General features: G+C 36.5%; 1 protein-coding gene across 1 annotated transcript in view; it reads right to left on the bottom strand.

The window, feature by feature from the left end:
• The window catches only part of TACR3 (tachykinin receptor 3), a 73,526-nt gene extending 51,736 nt beyond the window's left edge, over window positions 1-21,790 (bottom strand). Inside the window, exon 1 of the mRNA XM_028507996.2 lies at window positions 20,825-21,790. Within this exon, the coding sequence (XP_028363797.1) occupies window positions 20,825-21,372 (548 nt within the window). The 5' untranslated portion in view covers window positions 21,373-21,790. The remainder of the gene's footprint in view (window positions 1-20,824) is intronic.
• Window positions 21,791-22,444: the final 654 nt, after the last annotated feature.

Genomic DNA, 22,444 nt, shown 5'->3' with positions numbered 1-22,444 from the left:
AAAAACAGAAATTGAGTGACGTGAGCAGGGTTGGAATCCTGTACAGCCATGCTAGCATGGATAATTCAAAATAATCTGCAAATCTCTTATAGATGTTTCTTAGTCAATTAGTCTAATGATAGAGAATTTTTTTTTAAAGAAGAATCTTTGTCACTGTCACCTTCCAAAGAGAATAGAATTTTTTTTTAAATTAGTTAATTTATTTTTAGAGAGGGAAGGAAGGGAGATAGAGAGGGAGAGAGAAACATCAATCTGCGGTTGCTGGGGGTCATGGCCTGCAACCCAGGCATGTGCCCTGACTGGAGAGAAATTTTTCACTGACAAGTAGGATATTATATGGAAATAATTTACCAGTATATACTCACTAATGCTTTTATAAAAGTAGAAATTTTGAAACGTCAAGCTGACAGTTTTGTAATTTCTGGTCTGATCTATCAGATATTCATTCAGCTAAACATTTATTGGATGCCTGCCATGGTATTCCAGACACTGTAGCTGAACAACAGTAAGGAAAGACCTCACGGAGCTCATAGTCTAGTGAAGTAGATAGATATTAATCAAGTAATCTCACCAATAAATGTAAAATTATAGGTATGGTAATATTATAAATGAAAGATAAATGCGGTCATCTGAATGCATTTACTGGGAAAACATATTTAGATTGTGAGTCAGTCTTCTCTAGAAAAGTCAGTCTGGGTTGAAAATTGGAAGGATGACAAGGCAAGGTGGCAGAACAGGGAGGGTTGCAAAGATTTCTCAGAGAACAAGCTCGTGAAAAACTCCTGTGTTAATGGTGTCTTTTTACAGGTTGAATTGTGTCTCCTTAAAAAAGATACATGGATTAGTCAAGGAACATCTATGAATGACCCATGGACATGGACAACAGGCGGCGGGGCTGACTGTGGGAGGTAGGCTGGGCAGAGGAGAGCAAAGGGGGGAAATTGAGACAACTGTAATAGAACAACAATAAAATATTTAATAAAAAAAAGAAATGTTGAAGCCATAGCTCAATATCAGAGAATGTGACTTTATTTGGCAATAGAATCTTTACAAGGGTAATCAAGTTAAAGTGAGGTCATTCGGGTGAATCCTAATCCAATGAGTTGGTACAAAGGAGAAATTTGGAAACAGAGAAAAATACGTGGGGGACACCATGTGAAGATGAAGGATTGAGTGATGCATTACAAACTAAGGAATGCCAAACTGCCAGTAAATCCCCAGAAGATAGGAAGAGGAAAGGAAGGATTTTCCTTCAGCTTTCAGAGGGAGCTTGGCCCTTACCAGTACCTTCATTTCAGATTTCTAGCTTCCAGAACTGTAAGACATATATTTCTGTTCTAAGTCACTCAATTTGTGGTACTTTGTTATAGTAGCCCTAAGAAACCAGTATGAGTCAGGGTGAAAGAAGCATTATAAACTTGAGTAATTAAGGGCCAATGTAATTGAAATACAGTAAGTGAAGGGGGAAAATTATTTTAGACAAAGTTGTAATGCAGTTTAAAGATTTTTGTCTTATGGAAGGTAATTGAGGTGATTCAATCTGATTGTAGTCTGAGGAATGGACTGACGGATGGAAAGAATGGAAGTAGGGAAATAAGTTACCTGGCTATTGTTCTGGTTCAGGTAGGAGATGATTGGTACTTGCGATAGAGTGTTGTTTCAGGTGATTGAATTATGGTAATAGTTTGAGAAAAGTAAGAAATGTTGAAGTATTACAAAAAGGGCAAGCCAGTTGGCCAAAGGAGTGGGTAGAATTGCCAGGCATTGCTGAAGACCAGTTTGAAATTGGTGATTAGAAATTCACTGTAGCATTAATATTTCCTATTCTGTGACTCTCTTCAGCAATAGTAACTTGCTCAACAGTAGGCATGAAGAAAATGGCCAATTAAGCTTATCCAGATAAACATCCTCAGGACCTTGAGAAGTGACTGAATCTCAGATATAAACTCATTCAAATGTCAGTACTTTATTCTTCCTTTAAAGAAATGTATATCTTTGATGTGTCACATTAGCTTTTTTGAGCTTCTCACTACCATTCTTCCCTCACTAAATAGATTCTCAAATATGCTAGAGTCTCTTGAATATGATTATTTCATGAATGGCAACTAAGATTTTATGGCTTCTTACTATACCAATTAGGGCATCACCTGAAAAAGTTTTAGTCACTTTTTATTTTCTTTTTATAGAAGCTGGAATTCTCAGAAGCATCCATTAGAAGCTCATATTTTTAATAACAATTTTAAAATCAGTTTTCCTTTTCACTTTAATATCAGGCCACTTTGCTTTACTACTTATTATTTTTCTGATACAATTGAAAGGGTCTTTTCTCTTTACTATGATTCCTTTTGCACACTACTACTTTTGATATAACGTCACTCACTTTCAATAAGTGAGCCTTTTCCATTTTGCAGTTGCTCTTGGTATCTGGTTTAGTTTCTTTTTTGATAACATTTTTATTAAACTCCGTTTGTCAGTCTTGCTTCTTTCAAAATGAAGACACAGTGCAGTATTCCAATGTTCACTTGATTATATTAACCATGCAAGGAATATTTGTCTGAAATTATATGATTTTTACTGTTTTCTAGTTTGATTCTGGCCACAACAGACAATATTTTAGTCTGTAAATTACAAATATGGAATGCTGTCTAGCTATTGTCTGTGTAAAATAAATATTAGTTGTTGTAGGTGCTCTTGATCCATAAAATTTCAACTCTGGCTCATGGTACTAGGGCATTTTTTTGCTTTGACAGTTTACTAGAAATACAACCTTTTGTGAAACTTCAATTTTTAGACAAATTTTATTGTGTACTTTTTCATAACTGTTTTAAATGAACTTAAGAATGACTCTATTAACTAATTAATTAATTACAAGTATTGCCTTATTGAAATTTGAAGTTAATGAGTATGAAAGTAAACCTATATATAAATATTCATATATGTGTACACATATAATAGGAACTTCAAAATATTATCCAGAAAAACAGATCACTTGTTGATTTACTCAAATTTTTGATATAAATAAAATGTATATACTGACATTTGAGGAAAATTATATTTAAAGAATAAAGTATCAGAATAGCGAAAGTATTTGACTTTACATGCTTTCTTTTTTATCTTATCTTTATATTTTATTTTATTTTCCCAAGTTTACTGAAGAAAAATTGATAAATTGTATATATTTAAGGTGTACAATTTGATATTTTCTTAAGTATATTTTATTGATTATGCTATTACAGTTGTCTTTTTTCTCCCCATTTATCTCCCCTGCATCCCCCTACCCTCCAGCATTCCCCCACCCTTAGTTCATATTATGGATTTACATATAAGTCTTTGACTTCTCTATTCCTATACTATTCCTAACCTCCTCTAGTCTATTTTATGCCTACCAATTATGCTTCTTATTCCCTGTACATTCCCCCCACCCATTTTCCCTCTTCCCCTCCTCACTGGTAACCCTCCATGTGATCTTCATTTCTGTAATTTTGTTTCTGTCCTAGTTGTTTGGTTAGTTTTTGTTTTTGTTTTTTTAAGTTGAGTTTGTTGATAGTTGTGAGTTTGTTGTTATTTTACTGTTCATAATTTTGATCTTCTATTTCTTAGATAAGTGCTTTTAACATTTCATATAAGAAGGGCTTGGTAATGAAGAACTCCTTTAACTTGATGTTATCTGGGAAGCACTTTATCTGCCCTTCCATTCTAAATGATAGCTTTTCTGAATATAGTAATCTTGGATGTAGATCCTCACCTTTCATGATTTCAGATACTTCTTTTCAGCACCTTGCCTCTAAGGTTTCTTTTGAGAAATCAGCTGATAGTCTTATGGGAACTCCTTTGTAGGTAATTCTCTCCTTTCTTCTTGCTGCTTTTAGGATTCTCTCTTTATCTTTAATGTTGGATAACTTAATTATGATGTGCCTTTGTGTGTTCCTCCTTGGGTCCAATTCTTTGGTACTCTGTAGGCTTCCTGGACTTCCTGGAAGTCTACTTCCTTTGCCAGAGTGGGGAAGTTTTCCTTCATTATGTTTTCAAATAAGTGTTCTTGCTCTTCTCCTTCTGGCACTCCTATGATTCAGATGTCAGAGTACTTAAAGTTGTCCTAGAGGTTCCTAAGCTTCTCTTCATTTTTTTGAATTCTTATTTCTTCCTTCTGTTCCGGTTGGATGTTTATTTTGTCCTTTTATTCCAAATTGTTGATTTGAGTCCTGGTTTCTTTCCCTTCACTGTTGGTTCCCTTTATATTTTCCTTTATTTCACTTCATGTAGTCTTCATTTTGTGATCGAGCTCAACCAATTCTGTGAGCATCCTGATTACCAGTTTTTTTGAACTCTGCATCAGATAAGTTGTCTACCTCCTTGTTGCTCAGCTCTGTTTGTAGAATTTTGATCTGTTCTTTCATTGGGGCCATTTTTTTTGTCTCAGTGCACTTGTTATGTAGTAAGGGACAGAACCTTATGTATTTGCCAGGTTGGGGCAAACGTTTTTGCTGCCTTGTGGTTCTGTCTGTGGGGGAGGGGTCAGAGAGGGAACAATGCCACTGGCTTGCTCTGTTCTAGCCCCATTTTCCATTACTTCCTTCTCTTCCCACAAGTGGATTGTGCCCTTTCAGGTGCAGATTCCCAGGTGAGTGGGTTTGTGTATATTCTAGGACCCTGTGGGCTTCTCCAATGAACTCTTCTGTCAGGCTGGGAGTTCCTTCTGCTGTCACAACCCCCACAAAATTTTACAGTTAGAGGTTTTGTATCTTTAGTTTCCTGGTCAGCAAGCTCCTGCCTTGCCGTCATGGTCTACCACCTTGCCCTCATGGTCTTCTGCCTTGCTGCGGGCCCTCTCTGCCTGGCTGTCCATCTCTGCCCTTCCTACTGCTCTGGATATTTCTTTAACTCCTTGCTTCTCAGAGTTCCATGCACTTTGATTTTCTGGCAGTTCTGGTTGTTTGTTGTTTTTAAATTGGTTGTTAGCCTTCTTTTGGTTGTGCAAGGAAGTGAAGCATTTCTACCTAAGCTTCCATCTTGGCTTGAACTCTGTATATGCTTTCAATTTAAACTTAGCAATTAGGGTTATCTATTCATTTACTTATTTATTAAATATCAAGTACTTATTTTCAAATATTTCTTAAATGTCAACTATTTTCTAGGACTTTGTGACATTCTTTGGCTATATTGATAAACACAATAGATGTTGTTCCTAATCTTGTGGAGTCAGAGTCTAATGCAGAAAAAAATACTTTATTAGAATTGCCAGAAAATACATAAGAAATTATTATCCAAGTGTCACTTGGAGCAACATTGCCCCTTGAATATTAGGTTAACTTTCCTTGGAGTTTTTAGTGTAATGGTCTTTGTGAGTTAAGCACATTTCCCCATGATTGCTAAGTATTTCTACCTGAACTACTTGGTGCCTTCCATTTTCATTCTTAAATCTGTATAAAATACATTTAGCTCACTCATTGTGAACCTTGATGCAAATTTGTACTGTCACTTGATTTCCATAAGAAAGTCAATTATAGAAAGCATTTCAAATTTCAAAATTTTATTGGACTTATGCATTTAAGGAAGGAAAGAATACACCATTAGTTGTCATCATGATGACCCCAAACTTGGCTTTCTTCCCTTTGTTATACTCGCCTTATATTCATCATTTTCCAAAACCCTACACACACCATGAGTGATCCTGTCACTTACAATCCCTTGAGAGGTTTAGCTGAGTCTCCTGTTTCCTCATTAGGCTAGTCTGTCTAGCCCTATTGGGAATTCTCCTGAATAAAATTGTCCACATTGTGTGCATTGTGATGTTATGAAGAGAAATATACTATTAATTATAAAGCATAAAATAGAGAATTTGACCTAATGTGGGGTGTGCACTGAAGTAATGTGGGACACATTAAGCATAGCCTCCTAGAATTAATTAGACTGAAGGTGAGACCAGAAGGGAAAGTGGAAGAGCAAGTCCTGGGTTGGAGAAAGTGTGAGGTATTTGAAGAGCTAAAGAAGGCACAGAGCTTATACAGCACAGAGGTGAGGGAGAAAAAGAAATAACAAATGAGCTGGAGATGTAGGTATTACGCATGACTTCACCAATATAATATATTCAATATAAATTTAGATTTTATTTTTTAACAATAAAAGCAATAATTGTTAATACATTAAATGTTCCTATGTGCCAGACACCTCTAAGACCTTTATATAGAAATCATTAAATCTTTAAATTCTAATTATTTATAGTAACTATAAAATGATTCATATAAAAATTTCACCTTATTGGTGAACAATAGATTAAACAATTTCTCCTCAAAATTTCAGACACAAGTTTAAAAGTGGTTTTCTATTATGACAATATAAAACTTACTGCTAGAGATTATTTTCTGCTACTTATACTATCTCTGATGGTAATAATTTAAAAACCAGAACATAATAGATTTAATTCATGAGATATTATAAAATTGTATTTTGAAATTCAGTTTACTACTGTGTCATTTCTATATTTTCTCAGGAAACTAATGACAAGACATATTATATAACCTTGCATATATCACTTCAACAGCATTTCTTTCACAAAGTCACTTTTATGTTATCAATTATATATTAAACAATTCTGTTAAATTTTAATTACCTATGAAAATATTTTTGAACTCTTAGCAGATTATCTTTGTAGAAACAATGACTTCATTAAAATCTACTTAAAGTTCAAATTCACCCATAAATATTTCTAGTATTCAATTCTTTATAGAGATAAAATAAATTACTATATATTATAGTGTGTAGGATACATAACTATACATGATATTCTATTTGTACATAAGGTAATATGTATATGATTTCTTCTTTCATGGCAATAGAAAATAAATTTAATACAATTTCATTTCATTTTTATAAGAGGAAGAATTTTTAGATGAAGAGAGAATTCAAGAGGCTGTCCAAAGTGGATTTAGAGAGAATACCAACTAAAGAAACCAAGTAGTATCAATAATTATGCTGTGTAATAATAAATGGGTAAAGGAATTGGAAATTTTAAATAGAAAAGCCTCAGGATACTTGCTAGCTTTAGTCAAATGTGTGGAGCGCTATGGAGTACAATGGATATGAGAGTAGTTTTATATCATCATGGAGCATAGAGCTCAGTTTCTGGAGAAAGATGAGTCACAGTTGCCCAGGGGTACATGGATTGTCTTCAGTGGTATTAAAGCTTTTTTGTTGTTGTTGTTGCTGCTGAAGGTATCCAGAAAGAGAATGGGTGGCAATCTATTGGGTAAATTAAAAAACTATAAACTTCCAAATGAATTGTTGAAATAGATGAAAATAGACTCCTTCAAAACTTTGAGATTCCAAATTTAATCAAAGGGAGGTTGCCTGAAATATCACTTTAATCAGAATTATGACAGGAAGCTGATTGACAGGGACAAGCCAGACTGTTGAAAATTGTACATGTTTAAAATAATTGCTCTAACTTTGTGTAATTTGCAAAGTACTACAAGTGTGACTCATATCAAATATTATGGAACCAAAATTCCCTTCCATTTAAAAATTATTCCTCTATAGTTTTAGGGGTTCTGTTTTTATGTGTCTTCCATGTATGTGATTAAATGAAGCTACAAGGTACAAGTCAATAGTTCTGGCAGACTTTTTTCTTAACCAACAGGAACATTAAGATTCCTATGGGATTGAGTAGAAACAATTTTATGTCTACTTTGCTACAGTATGAATATTCTGGAAGAAACATTAATGTTACTAATACATATGAACATATATTTATGTTTCATAAATTCTTTTACTCTTGGAAAACTAGAACTACTTTGAGTGTGCTCATTGTAAATATCATTCATATGTACATATTAGTTATTCTGAATCTCTTCTTTTTTATCAATTCCTTTGCACAATCATAAATCTTGGCAGCCCAGTTTCCAGCATCACCAAATATGTTCTCTTTTTCCCATCCAACATCATTGCCTTGACTATTGGTACATTATCATAATGGGTTTCTTAGGTGCTTCTCCTTTCCAACTTTCTTCACAATGTCTTCAAAGTTCTCTTTCTAAAACATTTCATTGTTTTTTTTTTTTCACTTCCAACAGGATTAGCTGTGACTCTGAACACCCTTTACTACAATGACACTAAATATCTTACCTTTTCTTGAAATTTACTGTACTGTATCAGTCAGAGCTCTGGGAAATAACAAGGCACACTCAAATGAGAAAACTGAAGAGAGTTTAATAAATATGTCATTTACAAAATATAATAAAGAAGCCATTTACAAGCCTCATTTCACAAATGATTAAAGGAAACCTACTAGAAATGAATGTTCCTATGACTAGCAATAGCAAAGAGTGGGTGTCCCCCATCTCAGACTTGAACGATGAAAGGATTCTATAATCAAAAGTGGGGTAAAGCCCATAAACAAAAGGAAAGACAAAAATCATATGATCATATCAATAGATGCAGAAAAAGCATTTGTTAAGGTATAGCACCCATTTATGATAAAAACACTGACTAAAGTGGGAGTACAGGGAGCATACCTTGACATAATAAAAGCCATATATGAGAGAACTATAGCCAACATCAAACTCAATGGGCAAAAACTAACTTTTCCCACTAAGATCAGGAACAAGAAAGGGTGTCCACTTTTACCATTTCTACTCAACTTGGCATAGTATTGGAAGTTCTAGCCATAGCAATCAGACAAGAAAGAAAAAAAAAAGACATCCAATTAGGAAAGGAGGAAACAAAACTCATTGTTTGCAGATGACATGATAGTGTGTATAGAAAACCCTATAGACTCCACCAAAAAACTACTTGACCTAATAAGTGAATTTGGCAAAATAGGGGGACACAAAGTCAATATTCAGAAATTAAAGGCATTTTTGTACACCAACAATGAAATATCAGAAACAGAAATGAGGAAAAAATCCCATTTGCTATAGCAACAAGAAAAATAAAGTACCTAGAAATAAATGTAACCAAAGAGGTAAAAGACCTGTACTCAGTAAAGTACACAACACTGAAGAAAGAAATTAAGGAAGACACAGACAACTGGAAGCATAAGCTGTGTTTATGTATAGGAAAAGTAAACATCATCAAAATGTCCATACTACCCAAAGCAATTTGTAGATTCAATGCAATCCCTATTAAAGTACCAATGGCATATTTCACAGATATAGAACAAAAATTTCAAATATTTATGCAGAACCATAAATGACCCTGAATAGCCACAGCAATGTCAAGAAAGAAGAACAAAGTAGGAGGGATCACAATACCTGATATCAAATAACAGTACAAGTCTACATTAATCAAAACAGTTTGGTACTGGCATAAGAACAGATACATAGACCAATGGAACAGAACATAGAGCCCAGAAATAAACCCAAGTCTCTATGGTCAATTGACACTTGTCAATTAATATGCAGGAGCACAAAATGGAGTAAAAATAGCCTCGTCAACAAATGACATTGGGAGATCTGGACAGCTATATTGAAAATATATTTGTCAATGATATCTCGGATAAGGGTTTAATCTCCAGAATATATAAAGAACTCACATGATCCCAAACCAGGAAGACAAACAATCCAATTAAAAAATGGGCAAAGGACCTGAACAGACACTTCTCCAAGGAGGATCTAAAGAGGATCCAGAGACATATGAAAGGACACTCAGCATCACTAGCCATCAGAGAGATGTAAATTAAACCACAATGAGATACCACTTCACACCAGTCAGAATGGCCATCATAAACAAATCAACAAATAACAAGTACTGCTGAGGTTGTGGAGAAAAGGGAACCCTAGAGCACTGTTGGATGGAATGCAGGCTGGTGCAGCCACTGTGGAAAACAGTATGAAATTTCTTAAAAAATCTAAAAAAGTAACTGCCTTTTGACCTGGCAAGTCTACTGCTGGAATAATACCCTAAGAATCTGAAACACCAATTCAAAAGAATCTATGCACCCCAATGTTTATAGCAGCACAATTTGCAATAGCCAAGTCCTGGAAGCAACCGAAATGCCCATCAAGAAATGAATAGATCAAAATACTATGGTACCTTTACACAATGGAATATTATGCAGCAGAAAGAAAGAAGACGCTCCTACCTTTCACAACAGCATGGATGGAACTGGAGAGTATTATGCAAAGTGGAATAAGCTGGGTGGTGAAAGACAAATACCGTATGATCTCACTTATAAGTGGAACCTAATCAACAAAACATAGAAGTGAGCAAAATAGAACCAGAGACATGGAAATGAGGAACAAACTGACAGTGACCGGAGGGGTGGGGGGAGGAAAATAATGGGGAAAGACAGTGAAGGATCATCAAAGAACATGTATAAAGGACCCATGGACAATGACAATGGGAGTGGGGGGATTAAATATGGGAGGTGGAAGTGGTTAGGGCTGGGGAGAACTATGGGGGGAAATGGGGACAACTATAGTTGAACAATAATAAAAAATAAAATAAAATACTTAAAATTAAAAAAAGTGGGGTGAATTCTTAGGAGAGAAGCTGGTAATAAGAGATGTGGATACACCTGGGCTTAACAAATTTGCAGCAATTCTGAAAGGAAAGTGTGGTAGATATAACCTAAAGTTTTTCTTCTCTTTTTCCTTTTATCACCTTCAGGTGTTTCTGTCCCATTAGGCAAAGCCAAGTAGAGGTCAGACAGCAATGGACACCATCTATGCAGTTAGTCCACAGAAGTAGTCGTCCAGATGGAAAGGGGGCAGAAGAAGTGTGGAATAGATAGAGAGTAGATGTGAACTGAGAGATGGATGTGGACCAGATCAAATATCCTTTAACAGTTTCACATTTTTCACATGCTGGTTTCCTTGCTGAAAAGATTTCCCTCTTGTTCATACCTTATTCTAAAGTTCTACAGCTGGGTTCCATTCAGATTACAGAATGTTCACTGTAGATTCTTTCCCTTCTCTTAGTTTTAACCTCCTCAGAGCTGCAGCAGCATTATGCTCTTACTTATCATAGATACTGATTTTATTCTTCTCCATGTTCTGTGGCACCTAAAAAGTATCTGTAATAGTCAACATGATTTTTGAATAGTGACTGCAAGTGGTTGTGGAAGAATTTGTACAGATGGCGAGTGAATAATTGTTTACAAATGAGAACATCAGCACATATGCAATTTTTTAAAAGAATAGTTTTCTTAACTTTGCAAAAAGGAAATAATAAACAAAACATACAGTGTGATTATAAGGTTAAAATGACATTATATAACACAATGTATACAGAGCTTTTGTATACCCCCAAGCTTTTGACATATGAGACGATGCTCCAGCCAACTGAGCCACACTGGCCAGGGCCAAATCAGTGTGTATTTAAGTTGTGATAGTGTAAATGCTTATTTAATTGTTCTGAAAGATAACTTCTAAACTTGGAAAATAAAGATGGAAAATAAAGGCTATTTTCATATCTGTTTTGATTTTAACATATTTTATGATATCTTAATAAGGTAATTTGAGTAAAAATTATTCAATGATAAAAAGTGATAGGAAAAGAATTTGTATTGAATGCCAAATATTTGTAGTGATTATCCTAAAAGCTATGAATATTATAGTAAACAAAATAGATATTAATAAATAGAATGAAGAAAAATAAAACAGCATAAGTATATGGAAAATGACATGAAGCTACTGTTTCAGACAGTAATCAGTTCATACATGAGACACACTGAGTAATGAAAAGTTATTCCTTGTAAAAATAGTTTCTCTGTCATCTCATAACCTGCAAATGTAAAATAAATTTATTTCTATAGTCTTTCTTTTTTATTCTTATGGACTTTACAACTGAGTAGGGCAGACAAAAACAATAAATATTATAGCTGAAGTAATTATTTAGTATTTTAGAAGGCAATGCATGTGATAAAGACAAAAATAAAGTGATTTAAAATAAAGGAGTCAGGGTCTGGAAACAGCTCAGAAAATGAGTAACGTGGCCATCTGGAGGACGAGAGTTTCACTGAATGTAAGATCCTGAGGTTGAAACATGCTAGTGTATTGGTGGAATCGAGTGGATCAGTGATGGTGGAGCAGAGTGATGGAGTGGTGAGTAGGAGATAAGGTCAGAGAATAACAAATGACCTATTACTATACATTCTTATAGACTATTGTAAGGATTTTGATTTTTACCTGGACAGAACTGAGGAGATATTAGAAGATTTGTGGAGAGAATATAGGATCTGATTCAGTAACAGGATTGCTCTGGTTGTTGACTGAGAACATACTAAAGAGGGCCAATGGTAGGAGTAGGGTAACCAGTTAGGTGAGAAATGATGTTGACTTGAACTAGGGAAGCAGCAGTAAGCATCTTAAAAAATAATTAGACACTACATATACTTTGAAAGTAGAGATGCTTAGATTTGCTGATGGATTGGGTATGGAATATTAAAGAAGAGATGAGTCAAGAATACTTCCAAGAATTTTGACCTGAGGCTGAGATTTTGACCTCAGAAGACTGCAGGAGGACTGAGTTTTGCAGGAATGTCAGGAACTCAGTTTGGGACATGTAAAGTCTGAGATGTCTAATAGATTTCCAAAGGGTGATGTCATGGAGGTGGTTGGATTCAGGACTCTGAAATACAGCTGAGGGGTTCAAGCTAGAGATATTCTTACAGTATCACCAGGGTATGGGCTGTATCTATTTTGTTTATCCCGGTGTCCTTCATAGATATATAATGTTTTGTACTTAAAAGGTAATAAATATCTGTTGAGTAAGTGAAAACAAATACAGTGAGCCATGCGCTGGTAAATGTTTTAACCACAAACAGTCTGAGGGGGAAAAAACAAAACAAAACAAAACAAAACAAAAACAAAACAAAATTCCTGATTTTTAGTGTTTGCAAATTTCGGTATAAATACTACTATAATTTCAAGCTCCCAAAGTAACATCACTGGGTGCAAAGTTGATTCCTTCTAGCCAGTAAAAAACAGCTCCAAAGCACAATTGAGTTCCCTATTGTTTAGTAATATGATCAATGCACATTTCCCTTACTTACAGGTGTGCATGAAAGAGGGTTTTAAATAACCTTGATATGTGGACTGATGTGAAATTTTAAAAAAATCTTATGGATGATAATACAAGCTCAAAATAGGAGACTTAAGTGAATATTTAAAAACCCATGTCACATACAAAACTAAGAGAAACCCTGAGCTATTTATCCCTGTGCTATTAGGCAGGCTTCTAAATTACTCCACATAGGTGAATCATCTTTACATAATTCCTGGGAAAAAGATTTCACAGCTTATAAAATAGTTTATTATAATGTTAACAGTACTCTGTCGTCAGAATTGTCTTCATGATTTCTAACTCAGCCTACAAATTACATTTAAGATGCTGCTACAAAACATCTACCACAAAAATATCTACATAAATTTTAATCAAGTTGTTCTCTTTTGGTGTCCAAACTGGCATGTATTTGAGAGTCATTATTGAGGTTTTTAAAAAAGATTTTATTTCTTTATTTTTAGAGAGAGGGGGAGGAATGGAGAATGAGAGGGAAAGATACATCGATATGAGAGAGAAACACTGATAGGTTGCCTCTGGTACATGCCCTAACCAGGGACCAAACCTGAAACCTAGGCATGTGCCCTGACCAGGAATTGAACCAGTGGCCTTTTACTTTGTGGATCAATACCCAACCAACTGAACAACACTGGTTGGGGCTATTATTGAGTTTTTAAAAGGCATCTAATTAACTAATTAATTAATTAATAAATATTAACAATTGTTACTTTGGTAAAACAGATATAATGTAAGATTTACCATTTAACTATTTTTAAGTGTAGAGTTTGGTGCTATAAAGTACATTTACATTATGCAAACATCATCACCATCCATTGTCAGAACTTTAAAAATTTATTTTGTTCCATGTAAAAATGTGCATTTTGTTGTTTATAATAATAAAAATATGATTATAAATATGTATACATATATATAAATATGTATATATCAATATAAAATATAAAATCATAAAATATATAAAAGAAAGTAAAATTAACTAAAGTCTCATCATTGAGCAAATCAAATCTACATCAATCTTATTGCACATGTAGAATTATATCAGACTGTTAAGTTCATGGTCTAAAAATTCCTCATGTGTTTGAGGTCCTTCTGAGTCTCAAATGGCATTCAGTCTCTGACTGTGTCTAATGAAATGGTGGAGCTGTTACCCGTTTGCAGCATTTATTTAATGTACCATTGAACACGCATTAATAAAAATGATTTGTGCTCAGAGGGGTGAGGCACAGGGAAGAAGATGTATAGATAGTTCATCATCCTGAACAGACACTTTAGAGCTGAGCCCCAGGGAGCCGGAGTTGAAAGTAGAAGATGAAAGGACACTGGCCATTAAGAAATTGTTAATGGAGAAAAAAAAAGTAAGGGACAGATCATTTTTTCAAATTCTATTTGAAACAAAAATAGACATCAAAAATATTTCAGGCAAAGAGCAAGGTTTGCAACTTATAAGTTTTTCAGATGTGGATGCAATGTGCCTAAAACAACAATCTGGAGAAGAACATGGCTTCTTCCTCTGGAGAAACTGTTAAGCTCTGTATCAAAGTGTTGACATTGTCTTCCTTTCTTTCTTCCTTTCTTCCCTCCTCCTTCCCTCCCTCCCCTCTCCCTCCCTCCCTTCCCTCCCTCCCCTCTCCCTCCCTCCCTTCCCTCCCTCCCCTCTCCCTCCCTCCCTTCCCCCCCTTCCCCTTTCCTTCCTTCCTTTCTTCCTTCCTCCCTCTTTCCCCCTCCCTCCCCACCTCTCTCCCATTATCCCTCCTCCTCCTTCTACTTCTTTTTCTCCTCTTTCTCTCTCTCTGGCCAGGGTGTGGTGGAGAGAAATGAAAGTCCTAAAGATGACTACTGATAAGCTCTTATCAGACCTCCCTAGAAACTCTTTGAAATAATTGGGAAAATAGCAAGATACAGTTTATAAGTGATAGTTATAAACTAAAAATAATGGATATCTGAATTAATGTTATCACATTTATATGCATGTGTCAGGAGATGTGGGAGAATTGATGTTATATTCAAATATGTGATTTTTAGATTCTTGAATAAGAATTACAAATTATAGAAAGTGCTGATGACTCATAATGAATTTCCTAAAAGTAATCTTTTCTAAAACATAGTTTTAGTTACTATTTTGCAAAGAACCCAAAGGCAAAGTAATTGATCTTAGGTTAAATTCACCAAGTTCATCATCTGGACTAAGAAAAAAAAATGAGTTAAGTCTCACTGTAACACAGACTGTCAACTGCAAAAGTAATTGATCTTAGGTTAAATTCACCAAGTTCATCATCTGGGCTAAAAAAAAAAAAAAATGAGTTAAGTCTCGCTGTAACACTTAGACTGTCAACTGCATGGGCAATGGCTTTCTCAGAAGTAGAAAAAAACACAGAGATTAGCTCAGGGAGCTAGAGGTGAAGAATGATAAAGTAGTTTAAAAAACTGACTAAAGTGTTTACATCCGATGACATTTATAGCAATGCTGTAACATTTACCACAATACATTTAAGTAATTTCATTCATTTATATTTATCTACTTTATTGTATAAATTATGTGTCTATAATCCAGAAGAAAACCAATTAGATAAGAGAAAATATTGGAGCTCTTCATTCAAAAATGGAAAACGAAGCCATGAATTTGGATGAGATTACATGGAGAGAGTGAAGCATCACAATTTGATTTATGACTGTATTTTTTATTTGCCCTTAATTAACTTCAAAAGAATCAGAGGTTCTATGAATATTTTGCATAACAGTTAGCTTTATGAAAAAGAAACTCCTTAAAGAAATTTAAAAACAAATAGTAGTATATAACATCAATTTTTATCTGTGTGAATAAAAAATTTAACAGTTCAGTTAGATAGAATATTTCTTTTAGTAATTATTCATGTCAGGTGTGTTCTTGTGTTTAAAGAATGTAAAGTATTTTTTCTCTGTTAATATTTTTGAACTAATGAATACAACATATTAATATTAAATTACTTAAGGTTTTCAGGTAAGAAATAGTGAATTCTCATCTTAAAAATTCTTTAATGAAATGTTCCAATCAATACTGGACCATGTGCTCTAAAATTTTCCTTTACTCTATGTGAATAAGCCTTCTTAGCATTTCTAACTATATCTCAAAAATGTGCTTAGAAAATATTTTCTGTTTTCTAATATCCCCATAATAGAGTGGTATATCATAAATGAATAAAAATAACAATATTTTTATATTATCTGTTATATTAATAATTTTCTAACATATACATTCTCAAGATATAGGTAATATAAAGATGTGAGATATATATGTATATACATACACACATATACATATATGCTATATGATGTATAGTATAAACAAGCCCCAAATTCTAATTTAATTGAAGGGAGAACTTTGTCTTGCTAAACCCCGCAGCCATCACAACTTCTCAGAAGCTGTAACAGTGTAAAAGTTCAGGAGAGTATGGGCCTGGGAGTTGACTGCAGTGGTTTGAATCTTGGCTCTACTGCATGGTCCTGGGGAAGCTTAGCGTCTTTTAGATGTTACATTTAAATTAGCATCACAAAATGGCAAATTTGGGTAAGATACTAGAAAGAAAAAGTGACTCTTTATTGGCAAATAATTCCAGTGTGTGTGTGTGTGTGTGTGTGTGTAGGGCTGGTGAAGTAGCCTCCCTGGCAAGAAGGAACTGTGTGGAACCGAAAGATAGCTTCTTGGCCAATAAAGACAGTTTTTCAGGAATTTCCAAAAAAGCAGAAGGGAACACATTTCAGGATAAGACCTAAACCTGTATCCTCACATTGAAATCTTTAGTAGAGTTACCAATATTATACTTATTTTTAAAAGTAGAGGTAGAAAGTGAGCAATTCTTCCAGTACAGAATGAAGGGTCAAGCACTTCAAAGAAGACTCACTGCCTTTTTCTCGACAAAATGTGTAGCCACTGGCTTGAGGACCTCCACTGGCAAAATAAAGGTGTTCACGAAGGCAATATCTCCAGTCCTTCTCAGGTCTAAAATTTCTAAGGTCATAGGCACTTGCAAACATTTTGTTGCAGCTGAAGAGAAGTCAGATGTTCCAGAAACAAAGAGAAAGTAGTTTTCAAGCTCAGAGGGCCTTTTACCTTTAGGCTGAGGGATAGGGTGAATTGAGTGTTTTCTAGTGGGATACAATTCAGTTTATATTAAATGGGACAGAAAACAGTCACAATTAAATAAGTCAAGTGTTCACCTTACAGTCTAAATGATGTATTCCTTTTTTTTGCCATAAATTTCTCTTTTAATTAACAGGAAAATTTCAGCCTTGTATCAGTGGGTTGTAGTCTAGCAGAGATCACAATTTAATAAAAGAGTATAAACACTCACATGAAATTCTTGTTTATCTCTGGTAATCAATTTATCTTGCTATCAGGTTTTTTATTGTATAAGATCCTTTTCTTTTTTCTTTTTGTTTAATTACAGTTATCCCAATCCCTCCCCCCACCCCCATTGCTCTTCCCTGTCCCACTCCCAACCCCCCCAGTCCCTCAGTCAGCCTCTACCCTGTTGTCCATGTCCTTGGGTCCTTTATACATGTTCCTTGATGAGACCCGTCCCTTTCTTTCCCCTGTCTTCCCTCTCTCCCTCCCCTCTTGTCACTGTCATTTTGTTCCTTATTTCCATGTCTCTGGTTCTATTTTGCTCATTTGTTTGTTTTATTGATTAGGTTCCACTTACAGGTGGGATCATATGGTATTTGTCTTTTGCTACCTGGTTTATTTCACTTAACATAATGTTCCCCAATTACATCCATTCTGTTGTGAAGGGTAGGAGTTCCTTCTTTCTTTCTGCTGCATAGTATTCCATTGTGTAAATGTACCATAGTTTTTTGATCCACTCATTTACTGATGAGCACTTAGGCTGCTTCCAGTATGTGGCTATTGTAAATAATGCTGCTATGAACATTGGGGTGCACAGGATCCTTTGAACTGGTGTTTCAGGATTCTTAGGGTATAATCCCAGCAGTGGGATCACTAGATCAAAAGGCAGTTCCATCCTTAGATTTTTGAGGCATGATGTATTCCTTTATCAATAACAACTAACTAGGGATTAAACACCCTTTAAGGTTATTTCAACAAGCCATTAATAGCATAAAAATATAATTTCTGTGAGTGTACACTGTTAACTATGTACTATATGTGCCAAGGAGTCCAGGCAACCATAAACAAAAGACCACGACTCAACTGAATTTCCCCAGAAGGGTCAATGTTGCAAACTTAAATCTATAAGATAACTGCAAATATAAGTGTTTAAGGTTTTTTTTCTAGTTAATCCTTGATGTAGAGAGATTTTTTTGCACTGGTAAATTATTGGGAGTTCTGAGAACTGTCATATCTGTATAATATTTGATTTTAAAAATTATCTTAAAGTCTTTATTTCTGTATTTCTTTTTTTATTAATTGTGTGCTCAGAGGACACTTCTTTAAATAACAGTTTTTAAAAAGATTTTTGGTATCCAAACTGAGTATGCTTCAGATTTTGTTGCAAATTGTATGCTCCATAAACTTTTTACAGTTTTAGTAATTGAATGTTTTCTAATAAAGAATAAGTAGTATTTATTAATTTCAAACCAGTGAGTGTAAATAGCATTACATTAACCAGTGAGTGTAATTTCAAACCAGTGAGTGTAGATAGCATTATATTAACCATTAAAATAATCCCAAGCCATTTCAGATTTTGTATAAATGCTGGCAGACAGTATTTCTTAATTGAAATACCACCAATATCACACACATTAAATTTTCATCAAATTTCATAATGCATCATTAAAATGTAAAGGATATTGGGACAATTTCCTTTCATAACATGATATGCTAGTGACTCTTCTCCTGATCAGAACATTAAAAGCCATATGCTTAAATAAATAAAAAAGACAAATATAAAAATAAAAAAGAAACAAAGACAAAACAAGGAAGGTATGCAAACCAAAGCAACATTCATTTATATTAATTTTGTTAGAGCAAGGTTAGAAGCCATTTTACCTGTTGCCCAATTTGGAGCTGACTTAATTGCTTCTTTTTATTTCTACCCTTACAAAAATGAAGGGTTGAGACATGTGGAAAATTAGATATAAAGGGGAAAAAGATGATTGAAAGTTTCAGAGAGATGGCAAAAAAGGTGTGATTTTGTGCTTATTTCTCTACTAAGTGGCAACTCACCACAGCTCCTTCAGTTTAACGCTCTGAGTCTGGCATTCAAAACAGTGTCTACAGATGTCATCAGTACCTCAATGCTCACTATTTTAAAATAGTAAACACAAAGGATAGACTTATGGAAATAACTTTTTTCTTATTATTATCCTTATAATAGTGGCTTAATATAGTAAGAATTGATATTAAGCCTCATTTTATTTTGAAACAGGCATGCTAATGTAAAAAAAATGTACTTTTCCCATGGGTGAGAATATTGAGATTTGCAGTTACAGTAAAATCACCCCCTGTATCTCCCACGTGGCTGCCAATCACAAAAGTGAGGTTGGAATTAACTGATGTGGTTATTTTTTTAGCATAGTGTTGAATTAAAGTGAAACCAGTTTCAATAATATGTGGGGATTTACCACTGTCATAATTCAAGCATGCATATTTCATAGTGTTCAATATGAGGAACCAAATGCACACAGAACATTTTAAAACTTAAATATGAGAACAAACATTGGAGGTCTATCCAGCTTTTTATTTGAGCATCTGAGAATCTCCACTGTAGATGAGGAAACAATCTAAAAGTTAAACAGCTACAAATCAGTGTGTCTAATTTCTCTTCCTTAAAAAAATGTATTGGATTCCTCGGGTGATATTGGTTAATAAAATTATACAGGTTTCAGGTGTACAATTCTACAGTACATCATCTACATATTGTATTGTGTGTCCACCACCCCAGGTCACCTTATCCCCCTGCCTATCTCCTTACACCACCCTCTTTACCTTCTTCTAGCTCCCCTCACCCCTCTTCCCCTTTGGTAATCATCATAATGTTGTCTGTGTCTATGAGGTTTTAATTTTTCTTTACTTAATCCCATCACCTTTTTCACCCAACCTCTCAACTCCCTTCCCCTTTGACAGCTGTCATGTCTGTTCTCTAACCGCTTATTCTGTGGGTTTTTGAGGGTTCATTATCTGAAAGATTTGGATGCAATATTTGAGGCACAGGATTTACCCAGCTTGTACATAGCCCCTGCAGATTACTGGAAGTGAACTCTAACCCGAGATGGTGTGGAAGCTGCTAGCTGGTGGCAATCTTTGGGAGGGAGTTTGTTGCTCCGCTGGATGGATGTTCTGTGACTAGGTAGCGAAACCAGTGTTGAGCCTAGGATAAGGATAGGGAATGTGCTGGGTGGGGATGAGGACCAGCAAACCAGAGAGCGGAAGGAAGGGTGGAGAGTGACTTCATTCATTTCTCTGAGTGAATAGGTTCTGACATAGAGATGGAGGGCAAAAAAGCACATTTTACAGAGACATAAATTTTGCTGCGGTCGTTTGAAGCCATTTGAGAAATCTGCTAGTATTAGGTATTTATAGCTGATTTTGTTCTACTTGGAATTACAGATTTTCCCATATTCCTCATTCAGTCCTTCGAAAGCTCTTAAGGGGGTCACGGGGCTAGGGTGGGCGTGGAGGGACCATGGAAACAGAAACTGGTCCAGGCCTTGCAGGACTACAGAGGGTCCCTGACCTCCTTTCTCCAAGAACGCCTTCCTAGTCCCTTTCCTTTTATCAAACCCGTCTTGTCACCATTTCCTTTGTAACCGTATCCTCCTGCCCGGCTCTTTTCTGTCCCTTCTCCCTCCTCCTTCCCGGCTTTCTCCTCACCTGTCCACCGCAATGGCCGTCATAGAGTAGATGCTGGCGAACACCGCTGTGATAGGGAAGAAATTCTGGAAGCGACAGTAGTTGGCGCCGAAGTACCACTCGCTGTGAAGAGCATAGATGAAGTTGACCAAGGTGTTGAAAGCGGCCATGGAGGCGTCGGAGAAAGCCAGGTTCACGAGGAAGTAGTTGGTGACGGTCCTCATGCGCTTGTGGGCCAGGATGATCCAGATGACCACGAGATTCCCGAAGACAGCCACGGCCACCACCACGCCGTACGCGAGGGACCAGAGCGCGATGCGCCAGGACGGCTGCACGAACTGGTTGGTGAGGTTGGCCCGGGGCTGCGAAGGCGCGGGGGAGGTCGTGGGCAGTCCCATCGTGGAGGACGAGGCGGAGAGATTGCCGGCTTGGGCCAGCAGTTGCAGCCAGTCAGCCTCAGCCGCCCCCACTGTTGCCCCAGCCGTGAGCGCCTCACTCAGGTGCCCGGCGTCAGCGCCTGCTCCTCCCGCGCCGGCGGTCCAGTTCGAGGCTGCAGGGAGAGAGGCCATCGCCCCAGGTCTGCAGCCGCAGATGTGCCCACTCACCCGCTGTCGGCGAAAGCCGAGTCCCCTGAAGTTCTTTGCCTCCTGGGCTCTTTGCTGCTGAGCGGGTGGCCCTCAGCACACCGTGGAAGCGCCCCCGGGAAAGTACTACTCCCCTAGCTGGTTCAGGAACGCTTTGAATCAGCAAGTGATGGGGAGCAGGGACACCGCTTTCGCCCGAGGAGTTTTCTACTTTGGCAGGCTGGCGGGGTGAGATCGTTGTAAAGAGAGATACTAGGAGCTGTCACCAGCGGGGATCTCGGGGTTCGCCCTGCCGGAGCTCCCCAAACCCGCCAGAGCATCCCGGCTCCTGGACTTCAGCGCGCTTTAAAGCGCCCAGCTTTAGTGACGTCGTGGGACCGCGGAGTCGACCAATCTCTTTGCAGACTAGGATTGCGCTCCTTTCCTCCACCACCCGCTCCCCTCGTGGAGTTCATTCATTCACTACCTGTCGCCAAGCCACTGGAGCTTGGCGGATGGCCGTGCTTAAGGAGGGGCTGCACTGTCTCAGATGTAATTAAAATCTCTCCAACGTTGTTTCTCCTCTTTACACTTCGAGATATTTTGTTGAGGTTCCTGCTCTCAGACGTTTACGGTGAGCTGTTCTTTTCTGAACCAATTAAAACACTCAAAGGTAAATCGAAAACATTGCAGGGGATTTTTTTGAGCCTGTGTGGATGTAGCCTGCTTCGGGCTGTGGGCATAACTAGCCTCGCGTCCGTTGTTAGGTGTTACTGGCTTTGGGAATCTCGCTCAACTTTCTGCGTGTGTGTTTCTGTTATCACTTCTCAGATCTCTTTTCCTCTCGCTCTGTTTCTCCTGGAGGATTCTGCCCTGGTTGGAATGCCACAAGGACAGAGGGCAAATCAAGAAATCCAGTTGCATTTTTTGAAAAACAACAAGACTTGGATTTATTATTTCTCTGGGATAAACATACCCTGTAAGCAATCTAAATAATACACTTGGTTATATAATTGCACACATTTGGCTCATTGGTTTTTAGGGTCTGATCATGAGGACATACTGATGAAGATGAGCA

Source organism: Phyllostomus discolor, chromosome 1 (genome assembly GCF_004126475.2).
Source record: "Phyllostomus discolor isolate MPI-MPIP mPhyDis1 chromosome 1, mPhyDis1.pri.v3, whole genome shotgun sequence".
Taxonomy (NCBI): Eukaryota; Metazoa; Chordata; class Mammalia; order Chiroptera; family Phyllostomidae; genus Phyllostomus; species Phyllostomus discolor.
This window is presented reverse-complemented; position numbering and strand designations above follow the sequence as displayed.